The sequence below is a fragment of the Montipora foliosa genome, chromosome 4 (genome assembly GCF_036669935.1).
Source record: "Montipora foliosa isolate CH-2021 chromosome 4, ASM3666993v2, whole genome shotgun sequence".
NCBI lineage: Eukaryota > Metazoa > Cnidaria > Anthozoa > Scleractinia > Acroporidae > Montipora > Montipora foliosa.
In genome coordinates this window covers 15856698-15868999 of record NC_090872.1, presented here as the reverse complement: position 1 = coordinate 15868999, position 12302 = coordinate 15856698, and the positions used below count along the sequence as shown (strand labels likewise).

The 12302-nt window shown below is 40.2% G+C and overlaps 1 protein-coding gene across 1 annotated transcript in view; it reads left to right on the top strand.

Moving 5' to 3' along the window:
* Positions 1-12302, top strand: part of LOC138000037 (transmembrane cell adhesion receptor mua-3-like) — a 97391-nt gene that overhangs the window by 70476 nt on the left and 14613 nt on the right. The window contains exons 80-96 of the mRNA XM_068846167.1: positions 234-356; positions 898-1020; positions 1133-1255; positions 1981-2103; positions 3422-3544; positions 3657-3779; positions 4309-4431; positions 5860-5985; positions 6575-6690; positions 7413-7477; positions 7872-8017; positions 8111-8224; positions 9242-9367; positions 9446-9559; positions 9758-9864; positions 10789-10995; positions 11275-11343. Coding sequence (XP_068702268.1) covers positions 234-356; positions 898-1020; positions 1133-1255; positions 1981-2103; positions 3422-3544; positions 3657-3779; positions 4309-4431; positions 5860-5985; positions 6575-6690; positions 7413-7477; positions 7872-8017; positions 8111-8224; positions 9242-9367; positions 9446-9559; positions 9758-9864; positions 10789-10995; positions 11275-11343 — 2051 coding nt within the window. The remainder of the gene's footprint in view (positions 1-233; positions 357-897; positions 1021-1132; positions 1256-1980; positions 2104-3421; positions 3545-3656; positions 3780-4308; positions 4432-5859; positions 5986-6574; positions 6691-7412; positions 7478-7871; positions 8018-8110; positions 8225-9241; positions 9368-9445; positions 9560-9757; positions 9865-10788; positions 10996-11274; positions 11344-12302) is intronic.

The window sequence follows — 12302 nt, the reverse complement described above, 5'->3', positions numbered from 1 at the left end:
CCATAGAAATCGAAAACAATGCCTGGGAGGGAATTCGCCTTGTAAGCGTTGGATTACAGTGCACTTATTAAGCTTTACTTTATCTTATAACAGGAACCATGACAGTTTTGTAAAGAGTTTCATACTGTTTTATCTTCTGTCAGCCCCTTAAATTTCACGAACAGCCCGTAGAACTTGCAGAACTAGAACTGCACCAAAAAGGTTATGCTGCATCAATCCTTGTTCTCTATCAGATATTGACGAATGTGAAAGGAAAACGGATAATTGCGATATCAATGCCCATTGTATTAACACTAAAGGGTCTTTCAAGTGCAATTGCAATACTGGTTACTCCGGAGATGGCGTTCTTTGTGAAGGTAATTCTCGTTAGCTTTTACTTCCGCAAAGGTCACTTTGCCTTCTCACCGTTGTGTACTCCATGTTTCCTTGTGTGAAGTATTGGTTTTCTTTTTTTCGGAGGGGGATGAAGGGGGTTGAGGTACAAATAAGGAGCAGGGCACTAGAGGGATGAAGGATTTGTACTTTTCATTGTTTTAATTTCATGCAATGTGTTATGTATTATGAAGACTGGTCAATAAAACGTACAACGCAAGCTGGCAGATCAACACAACTAAAGTAAGGGCACATGGAAGCTGCAACCAACCTGATCGTAATACGGAATCAAAAATTAGTGTAACGCTTAACATGTACATTATAACACTATGTGCTAACAACCCTAAAGAAAAGTAGATAAGGGTCTGATGATAGCCCTTGTGCAATATCTTGTACTGTAAGAAGTGGCTACGAGTTTACGAATCAAGTTTCTGAAGGAAAGGATACCAGTACTTTATCAAGTACAATATATGCTGTAATTTGCTCCTATGAATACCATCTTTGTCTGTGCTTGTATTCTATCAGATATCAACGAATGTATGGATGATGTTCATGACTGTCATGCAGACGGTTTTTGTACGAATACAAACGGATCATTTTACTGCACATGTCATGTCGGTTACACTGGAGATGGAGTTAACTGCACAGGTAAGAGGTGAAAGACCAAATCCAACGTTTATTGCATTGGTCAAACTGATTTTTAGTGAATACCTGACACGATTACTCCTTCACACAAAATGGTTTAACCAACAAATTATAGACATTGAAGAGTGTGACTTGGGCGTCCACGATTGCCACCAACACGCTACGTGCACAAACACAAAAGGATCATTCACGTGTAGCTGCAACCGAGGATATCAGGGAACTGGGCAGAAATGCTTTGGTAAGCATCAACATTTTTCTGCATACCGCATTTCAAACGGCTGTTACTATTCGTTGATTCGTCAGAGTCAAACAGTGCAAATTGGTGTAGAAGCTTTAACTACAAGTAAACCATACGCGTACTTTTCCACATTTACATACTTCCACGTATTTATATTGGTTACTCCCTCGAGGCTTTTCGGAATTAATATTACAATAGTAGGAATAGTTTCTAAAGAGGCTTTGGTGCGCGACGCTTTGATGCAGTTTACAGTCAGTTAGAGAAGTGAGAGATGGCTCCTTCTAGAACAAGGCCAGGTCATTCCCCCAAGTTTTTAAGAATTCTGAGCATGTTCTGGCAATTATAATGAAGGAGATGGTGGATTTGTTAAGGTTCCATGACTTGCAATTTCTTCAGTGTCAAGTTCTTTAGCGCAGGGGGACCAATTGGGGACACTATACATAGCAATGAAATGTTCGTTTTTGAGGAGAGGGGAAAACCGTACTATCTTTGGGAAAACCTTTCGCAGAAGAGCAGAGAACCAACAACTTAGCCTTCATGTGACACCGAGTGGCTGGAAATAAAACCCGGGCCATATTGGTGGGAGGCGAGTGTTCAACACTTGGAAACCTACCGAGTTTACAAGAGTATCAGAGTAAAAACGCAGACAAAACCAAACCTCTTAATGATTTGTGTGATGTTATGGTGTATACATGTACTTTGTCGTGTGTTGTGGTTGTTTGTAGATATCGATGAATGTAAAGTTGACCTCGACAACTGCCATGCGGATGCGTTCTGCACTAATACGGACGGATCTTTTAACTGCACTTGTTTACTTGGCTACTTTGGGGATGGAGAAGTATGCGAGGGTAAGCACAAGAAATGGAATGAATGTGGGTGGTAAATACGAGAACACATTTCAGTTCACTAAAATGAATATTGGTAAACTGCAACAATCTTGTTGGTTTGAGTATTCCATAAAGTGTATTGAACCGCGCAAGCCATGCTGTTTCTTTCCAATGGTTGTCCATATAACTCGAGTCTCCCAGGAGTGAAGAGATGGACGCCAAAGCCTAACTCTTCATTTCCCATCCCAACCTGTATCGCTTGAATTGCTTTTAAAAGAACGTGAGTTAAAAGTTACCCTGTACAATGCGTGCGTGCAAATTCCTTCTTCCTTTATTTGTATAGTTTCGAATTCATCAAGATTATGCGAATCGGCGCGATTTTACACTGCACACTCTGTGTGCACCTTTCGTGTAGGTTTAAAGATCTGCGAATGTTTTCCCTAACGCTAAGGCCTACCTACGCAAAGGCGACTTTTTTTTCAACAGCTGTGGTCAATGCAAAGGTGGACTATGTATGATTAGTGCAGGGCGAGAGATCTAGTGAAGCTATGATCCTCGCAGTATGAACGCAATTTTAACAATTGAACCTCGCGATACCGGTGCAACGATCTAACCAACTGAGCTATGAAGCCACTGACATTGGGAGCTGGTCATTTGTGGGTTCTAAAATATGATTCATTTCATATATCATTACATCTGAGAGAGATCTGTCGCTTCGGGCATAAGAAAGAGGGCCTGTTAGCCTTTGATGTTAAAGTGCCTATCACCTCTACGCAGTTTTTCACTTTATTTATTCTCCAAAATCGTACCAAATACATGTTTAAAACCTTTGGATTGAAAAATCACTTTTTTATTTGCTTTGAGAGACTGGAAAAGAGGCCATGACCATGTAATGAAGGAGAATGGGTTCGATACTGGGTTGACGTCACAATTAATTTGCATCGTACGTTTTCAAAGAACTATCACGATGCAAAGCATTCTGTGACGTCAACCCGGTTTTAAACCCATTCCCCCTCATTTCTCGGTTATGGATCAAAGTACGGCCACTTTTTCCGTCTTTCAAAGCAAAAAAAAGAGTGAATTTTCAGTTCAAAAGTTCTAAAAAGAACACAATGTATTTGGACGATTTCGGAGAAAAAATAAAGTGGAAAACTGTGTTGAGGTGATTGGCACTTTAACAGGAGGACCCATTTAGCTATCTAAGTGCAGTTTAAATCTGATCATCCTCGCTGTTGATATCGTCACCTTGCTTCTCAGTTTTTCTGAAAAACGGTTTGACTGTCCCGATGTTCCACTTCAAAAGCTTTGTTTAACTTTCTTCCTTTCGGCTTTCCTTCAGATGTCGACGAATGTGAATCAGACACCCACAATTGTAGCTGGGGTGCGACGTGTTTCAACAATAAAGGATCGTTTTCCTGTGCTTGTTCCCCAGGCTTTTCAGGAGATGGTTTTCATTGTGTTGGTAGGTGTATGTTGAGAGTGACGTTGTACGTACTGAAAGTGCTCTTATTCTTTTTTTGCTAATTTTTAGCGACTAAAATTATCCGTCCGTTGTTTACACTAATTAATTTCAGATATAAATGAATGCCTAATTGGTACACATAACTGTCACAAAGAAGCTGAGTGTTCAAATGCGAACGGCACATTCTACTGCAACTGCTCTAATGGGTTTTTTGGAAATGGAACACACTGCGGAGGTAACTAACATTTGCATTTTAATAGCGATTGTCCATACCGTCCTTAGAGCAACATATAATCAGATCATTTTCGTTCAGATTGCTATGGTTCTGTTTCATAGATGGTTATATTCGGTTAGTTAATTGTACTCGAATTTCTTGATGCCTCACTTCGCGATCCGCGGGAAAAAAAACAAGTCATCCCTTGGGTACGCGAACAAGTAGAAATAATTAACCTGCCTTTGTACTTTGATACTCTTTTTTCTACTCTATGGGGAAATTGATTGTTGAAAACCATGGTTTGTTGGACGTCGTATAAATTACCGGGCCAATGTTTTAAGAAATGTGGAATAGCAGTAATATTTTGACTGAACTTGCAGTTGAAGTATCATCAGAATATCATGAGTGAAACAGTTTTTGCAATTGTCATAAAACGGACCGGGCAAAGTTTAGGTGTAAGTGTCAATGTTCTACTTTAATTTCATCCAATTTAATCCAAAATCCGCACTTGATTTCCCTTCAATTATTTTGATTTTTTTTTTATTTGAAGATGTAGACGAGTGCCTTGTGGGCTCAGATGACTGTAATGGAACCGCTCTATGTAACAACACATACGGGAGCTTCACCTGTTATTGTCTGCCGGGGTTTCGTTATAATGGAACGAGCTGTTGGGGTAAGAATTATGCAAGTAATTTGCTTCGACACTCCTATCTTCAGTGTGAAAAAAATTAATACAATTTTGTTTTGTTTCTTTTTCTGTTGTTCTGGTTGGAAATGAAAGAAAACGGAGCAGCTGTTTAGAATTTCGAAAAGACTTTTTAACTGGATGAATAAAAGTAGCAAGAGTTCTAAAACTAAATGAACAATTGGGAACAAAAGACGAACTTAGTCAACTTAAATCACAAATCAGAAGTTTTAGAAGTCAAAGTCAATTTATTTAACGTCGGTAGTTCCTTCAGTTACGCAACTGGTATCAATGGAAGATGACGGTGCGCCTTTTAGCCCCCCTCCCTCTGTCAGTACTCCCTTTAACGGATATTTAAAGCTATAGCTACACGGATCAGAGGAAAGTGGAAACAGACGTTGAAGTCACCGAGGATCGAGCCGGGAACCCCTTGCTCCGAAACCCTCGCATTAGCCAACTGAGGTACGCCTGCAAATGTTGGTTTTTGAGGAGAGGGGAAAAGCGGAGTACCCGGGGAAAAACCTCTCGGAGCAGAGTATAGATCCAACAAACTCAGCCCACACACGGCGTGGAATGCGGGAATCGATCCTGGGCCACATTGACGGAAGGCGAGTGCTCTCACCACTGCGCCAGCCCTGCTCCCCAGCTCCCGGTACACTCGACCGGGGAACGTAGCTAAAAAAACTTAAAGTGCCCCTAACCCCAAAATACTTTTTTCGCTAAAATGAATCTTTGCACCTGTTCGAGACGTATTGCGGCCAATTTTTCCTTTTTCTAACAAATCCTGCCATTTTATAGGCTTGAAAGTTGCGAAAATCCAAGTATCTTTTGTTCACGACCGAGTCAGAAGGGGAGTGGTGTATTCCTGATTTGACGTCACAATCGACTTTGCATGCATTTTTACAAAGAGTTAATGCAATGTAAATCAGTTTGTGACGTCAAATCAGGAATAGACCCACTCCCCTTCTGACTCGGTCGTGAACGAAAGATGCTTGGATTTTCGCAACTTTCGAAGCCTATAAAATGGCAGGATTTGTTAGAAAAATGAAGAAATGGCCGCAGTGCGTTTCGAACCGGTGCAAAGATTCATTTTAGTGAAAAAAGATTTTTGGGGTTAGGGGCATTTTAAGAACAATTTCTTTCGCAAATTCGAGGAATCTGATAGAGGTGACAGTATGTAGTAGCAAGAGGCAAGCGCCTGCCCATTACCCGTGCGTCAACTCCACTCCCCTCAACCCTAACGCACCTGTAATTAATTTGCCAATTCGTGTTCAGTAGCGTTGCTTCTTTGGCTGTTGAATCTGTCATTTTGAGGTCAGCCCGAAGCCCTGGGGATAGGCTGCTGTTTCAGCAAACGTTAGTAGCTTTGGAAATCATTAAGATAGTTGACTTGGGGGTATACGATCTCTTCTTCAGACATTGACGAGTGTCAAGAGGGAAAACATAACTGTCATTCGAGGCACGGTGTCTGCACCAATAAACAGCCTTTCTTTCTCTGTACATGCGCATTAGGCTACAAAGGAAATGGAACATATTGCATCAGTAAGTTGTTTCTTCTTCTTTTACTTTTACCAGCGTGATATACTGAAAGTTGCTTTATTGGCCACCATTTCTACTGGGGTTGGTAGTCACTTTACATTGTGATGACATCAAAGTCGTTCGTTCCCTTAAAGTGGAAATTCTTGTTTTGTTGTAAACATAAACTGGCTTTAGGCCTTTTAAATGTCCACCTTCTACGAGTTTGTTCATTTGTTGTGGTAAGTAGCTTGGCAAAGAAATGTATGGGTAAAGGAATGTCGTGTTCAGATATTTCGTCGTTATTATCATTTGCGGAATTCATGTGGCGATCACTCTCTCGTCGAGGTTGTCATTGATTGAGCTTACCAAGCCTAATCTGTCCAAAGCGAGCGTCATACGAAAGGGAAGGGCCCTTTTTGCTGCATAGCATAATTCAGATGTTCTAGGAAAATACGGTAATGCCTGTTATTTCAACGCCTTTAACTTGTGTTTCTCAACCCCGTGGCGTGCCAGTCTTTCTCCGGCCACTTATTGCAACAAACACCATTATTATAACACGAGTGCTACCAACACTGTCACCTGACTGACTACGGCGGTTTGTTACTTATTTCAGCTCTCAGCCAGATTTTTATGATTAATCTCAAACTTCCATCAAACACATGGCATGAGGAATTTCGAATGTCTAATACCTCGCAGTTTCAAGATCTCGCTGTGGAAATCCAGAATGGGGTATAATATATGTTCTAACATTTGTTATCATGATTTATTGCGCTAGGGCAAGTTTCAATCGAGTGTCGTAAAACCAAAACCAAAGTAATTACTTTGGCCAATCAAAAAAGACAGAGACAATCCAGTAAACCAATCAAAACTCGAAGTAATTACACGTAGCCGACACAAAGGGCGGGAAAATATGCACGGGTTAGCCACGATTGGTTTTGGTTTCCGATTCTGATTGGTTGAAAACGTGGCGCGAGAACTTTCGGAACCAATCACTGAGTGAAGTAATGCAAAACCAAAGCAATTCGCTAATTACTTTCGACACTCAATTGAAAACCGTTCTAAGAATAAAATATTGACATAATTAATGACGTTTTACTTTTCTTTTTCCTGCATTAAATAGTAAATAATTCAACTTACCATACTTCTCCGATCCGAGCCGTTTTCTTGCATTTAATTTCTTGCAACGATCCCCAAAAATGTGACCTGTGGGCTATGAATTCCGACAGAAGCTGAGGACTGATGCTTTTCTGTCGTCTTATTGGGTCGTTTTTATTTCTGCCGCTTTAATTAACATCAACATTCTGGATATTACATACAATTTGTTACAATGTTTGTATCTTCGCTTTAATCCGCTCGTATAATTTAACAATTCATAGGGCATCTTCAAAATGAGGAAAGGGTTTAGCCATCACAGAAATTTCATAATAAGGAGAGTTATTTTCCTTTGTTAGGTTCAAAATGTCTACCGAGAGGATACCACATTTGTTCGATCGTACGTCACCAACCTGCATAACAGGTAAGCAGCAGTTGATATGATATTTCGAGAGAATTAATCCTGTTTGTGTTAAAAATCAAGTTTTTAGGCATAACGCTGCTACGAATTAGAGAACGGCCCTATTTCTTTTGTCATAGCAAAACTAATTAAGTTATATTTTCGTGTAACTCTTGAAGTGCACCATCCTACAAATTTTTCAAAACTGATTTTTCAATGGTAGCACTGTTTCACAAATCTGACAAATTAATAACTCATTCTATACTCGCTTGTATACTTTCTCTCAAATACTTTGGATTGTCATCTGTTGTTATCGACCAGCCAATAATTACTTCGGTCTTTGGTTTTACGACGCTTGTTTTGCGTTGCACAGCCTGGTACTGTTAAATAAACAACTTTTCTTTACTTTCTATGGCAGCGAAGGGGTTGTTCTGGCTGAATTCTGGATAGTGTTTACCGCAGACGCTTTCCACCCAATCAGGTCTCTTGACCTGATTGTCAAAAGGGGACGACTTGAAAACTTAGCTGTTGAGATGGATGGTTTTGATGTCACTCCAGTAGTTGGTATGTGCGACTATATATCAAATTAGGAAGTAAATAAGTCGAAAATCCTCTAGAATCGTAACCGAAGGCTATGACTAATTTTCTCTCCAACAGAGAGAGATGACTGTCCATCGAAATGTTCTGAGCACGCGTTTTGTGCAAGAAATGTAACTTCCTTTGAATGTACCTGCGCAAGGGGTTACATCGGTGATGGACTGGAATGCCTTGGTGAGTGTGAAATAACGTATTTTAAAAAAGATTAGCTTGACAATTTTTAATTCTCAACAAAAAAGGAGCTAGTTTTCTTTTCTTTTCAAGTTTATCATGGCTCTGGGTTAAATGAATTGGATTTTGAAGAATTTATTGTCAGAGTGTAACTTACACCCATGTAATCCATCTTAGTGTCAGCCCTAGTAATGGAAACAGGCCCACACAAGGACAGCCAAAATCTCTGACCAGAGTGGGAATTGAAACCAATTTTCTATTTTCGAATTCCCCATAATACACTTTGTTTGCCCCCCAAATTTTGCATAAACTATTGTTTTCAAATGCTCTTGGGGACACTGCATATTCCCAAGAGCATTTGAAAACAATGGTTTATGCAAAATTTGGGGGGCAAACAAAGTGTATTATGGGGAATTCGAAAATAGAGAATACCTACGGATTACATCACCGTCGCTCCACTAATTGACCTATAAGGTCAGGTGGGAGGAGGACATGGGAATTCCATACGTCACTTTACGGAATGTACACGATCAAAGGAGGGATACGTTATTCGTTGATTATCATACACGTTATTCCAAAATGGCCGCCATTTAGATATTCTTTTGTTTTCATTCAAATTAGACCTTGATGCCTCGTTCAAGGCAAAATATTCTTTTGAATTTTCAGCTCAAGAACGAGGCATCAAGGGCTTATTTGAATAAAAACAAAAGAATATTTAAATGACGGCCATTTTGGAATAAGGTCTATAGTTCATCTGTAAACAAGAGTTCATCCGGCTGTGTAACACTGCCAACGTTTGAAAGACATATCGCTTCTTTGCTTGAGGAAATCTTTGAGCCGATCGCGTTTAATTTAGCTCTTTCCAACACTATGAACAGCATGTAACTTGAGCAGTAAAAAAGTGCACATCTTTTTGTCAATGTCAATCTTGTTTGCTGCTGAAAACCAACAATCTTTGAACTTTGAGTTGCTTGTCCCATCCTTCTCACTTCCTTTGCTCTTTAATTCATTAATCTTCAGACGTAGATGAATGCTCAGTCAGCAATGGTGGTTGTCAACATATCTGCGTTAATAGTCCTGCTGGCAGCTACCACTGCTTATGTAACCGAGGCTTTCTTCTTCACAGCGACAGGAAAAAGTGCCGAGGTATGCTTGATATCGTCGACGCGGCCGGTCTTTATGCAGTTGAATCTCATTAAATTTAAATTTCTTTTCTGATAACAGCTCCTGAAAGTGACAACGCTTATTGTGGAGCTGAATGGCGTCAAGACATTCTTTGGAGTCACACTGTAGCTAGCAGGATTGACATCAAAGCATGTCCTCAAGATTTCTTGCCAGGTAAAGCTCAACCACATTCCAGGTCTCAATACTTCTTCTGAGAAAGGATATTTGATTTAGTTTAGATTGTTTCTGTCTGATTTAGGGTAACGTTTCGATTTCTATATGCAATCAGCACAATGGCCAAAATATATTAATGGTGCAAAATTTCGATCGATGTACTGATACTGATAAAGTTAATTCATACGTCAAAATTAGGAAGGGAAGCACAGAGGGAATGTTACGATGGACTTACCCGAGGGGTGTGGGGAGTTCCAGATCTTACACGCTGCCTCACCAAGGCCATGCATCAACTTCAGCAAAGGGTAAGTAGCTGCTGTAAAGTATAATATGCACGGTGAATTTTTGTAGTCTCACATTGATTCTCTTTTTTGACCTGCGATTTTTAAGACAAAAAAACGCCGTTGGTTATATCGTTTATCCCTTTGTTCTTGTTCCCACAGATAAGATAAACACGTACAACCACATGTTACAAAAACAACTACGTAATACAATGACAGAAGTCGATGCATTTCCTTAGCAGGAGGAGGGCATAGCATTAAAAAACAATTCGTGCTCAGTTCGTTTCACATATTCACATATTCAAAGGAGCTTGATATTTAAGAATTAGACCCGTAGCCCTTGCGGGCTACGGGTCAAAAGGCTTTTGACCCGTGGCCCTTGAGGGCGAAGGGTCTAACTGTTTTAGTATCACCCAACTAGTCGGACAGAAAAAACAATAATAAAGTTAGCAAATGCAAGTTGAAGAAATATTTATTTGGGAATAAAACGAAAGAAAGCGTCACGCTCTTCGCTACTCGAGAACTATTACTAATAGTGCTCTAGTAGCATAGCCAATTAAAATGCAGGATTTGCATTAGTCCGCTAGTTGAGTGATACTAAAGGGAAATTATTACTATATTTGTAACATAGAGATGTGAGGAACGAAGGCCACTAATACAAAGAAACCTGACCAATACTGTAGGGTTCCTTGGCGTATACAGCTAGGATGAGTCAATCATAAAACTTACGGTTAGGAGCCTGGCGTCTGTAAGTGAATGCGTGCCTAACCTTAACCCTAAGACACTAAAGTCAGCGCCCAGAGCAAGTCCAAGCATAGTAGGCCCCAGCAGGCAAGCTAGCCGTAGTGTCCGGCAGCACTGACAATGATTTTCCTGTTCCATTAAAAATGGATGATAGAATTGAGTTTTTTAGTCTACTTACAGAGCTCATTATGCTTTTTTTCTCAGCTTGAACAATTGCTTAAAGAGAATTTCAGCTTTTTTGACTTGCTTGATATTGGCAAAGATCTGCGGAATGTTTTGGACCCTAAAGTCGACAAAATTTATGCGGGAGACATACACGCATCCATAAATATTATGAATACTCTAACTCAAGAAGCAAGCCGCATGATGCACCCAAACGTTGCTAAAGAGGATCTGGCTTGCTTTTTAGAGGTAAGAGGTCTCATTCGTTAAGTAAGACTACAACCCACCCGTAGTATATCTGTAAATACTCCGCTGCCCAAAACGAAATGTCATGGCCCTAGTTTCTTCAAAACAGCTTTAAATTACCTAGCTTTCCGTCCTGCTCTGGCAGAGTAGTCTATCTGTAAACTAGATTGCCGCTGTATGAAAAATTAAATATAAGAGATTTGATTTTGCGTCAAATACCCTTCGTCACTTCGGTTAGCTTGGAAAGAATAAGTTGTTGCCTTTTCGTTTGTCTTTTAACAGAACATGTGTGGAGTGGTGAACAATCTGCTGCACGCTAAAAACAGACAGGCGTGGAATGGCATGGAAAGGGTAACAAACTATTGTATTTGCAGTGTGCACGAATGACATTCTTATTGCAATCGTTCGTTATATCACACTACAGGACTGTATTATAAACTCTATGTTAGATAGTACTCACTCGAGCCTAAAACTCAACTCGCTCCGAAAAAAAAAACATCACGTGTTCTTTTGATGTCATGCAAGAGCGGAAAGCACATGCAGAGTGTTTTAAAAGCTCACTCCAGTCTTCTACAAGACTGTACACAATGTGTTGACTGTACACAATGTGTTAAAGCAAATCTCAAAGCAATTACCTGATCGTAATTTCTTAAGACCATCTTGCTACCAGACGGCAGAATCGCCGCCCATGTTGAGATGCAGTCGTGTAGAATAGGAAATGTATTGAATGAAATAAATGTACGTATTTGAAGTGCGGATTATTGACGAAAGAGTGAAGTGATCCTCGCACTTATCTGGACAATTTGAGCAATTTTATTGGTTCTTAGAGCAAGTTTCAATCGATTGTCGTAGAGCCAAAACCAAAGTAATTACTTTAGCCAATCAGAAGGGACGGAGGCAATCCGGTAAACCAATCAAAACTCGAAGTAATTACACGTAGCCGACACAAAGCGCGGGAAAATGTGCATGCGCGAGCCACTATTGGTTTTGGTTTCACTTCTGATTGGTTGAGAAAGTGGCGCGAGAACTTTGAACCAATCACTGAGTGAACTAATCATAAACCAAAGCAATTTGTTAATTACTTTCGACACTCAATTGAAAGCCACTTTTATGGACAACTGAAAAATTCAGGTTGCTTAAACGGTATGCGAACCAATGACCTCTGCGATAACCGGTGCATTACTCTACCAAGTCTGCTTTGAAGCCACTCAGTTGTGAGCAGGTCAATTTTTGTTGGGCTGAGGAGTGACCACTTACAACTGAGTGGTTTCATAGCTCAGATGGTAAAGCATTGCACCGGTATCGCAGGG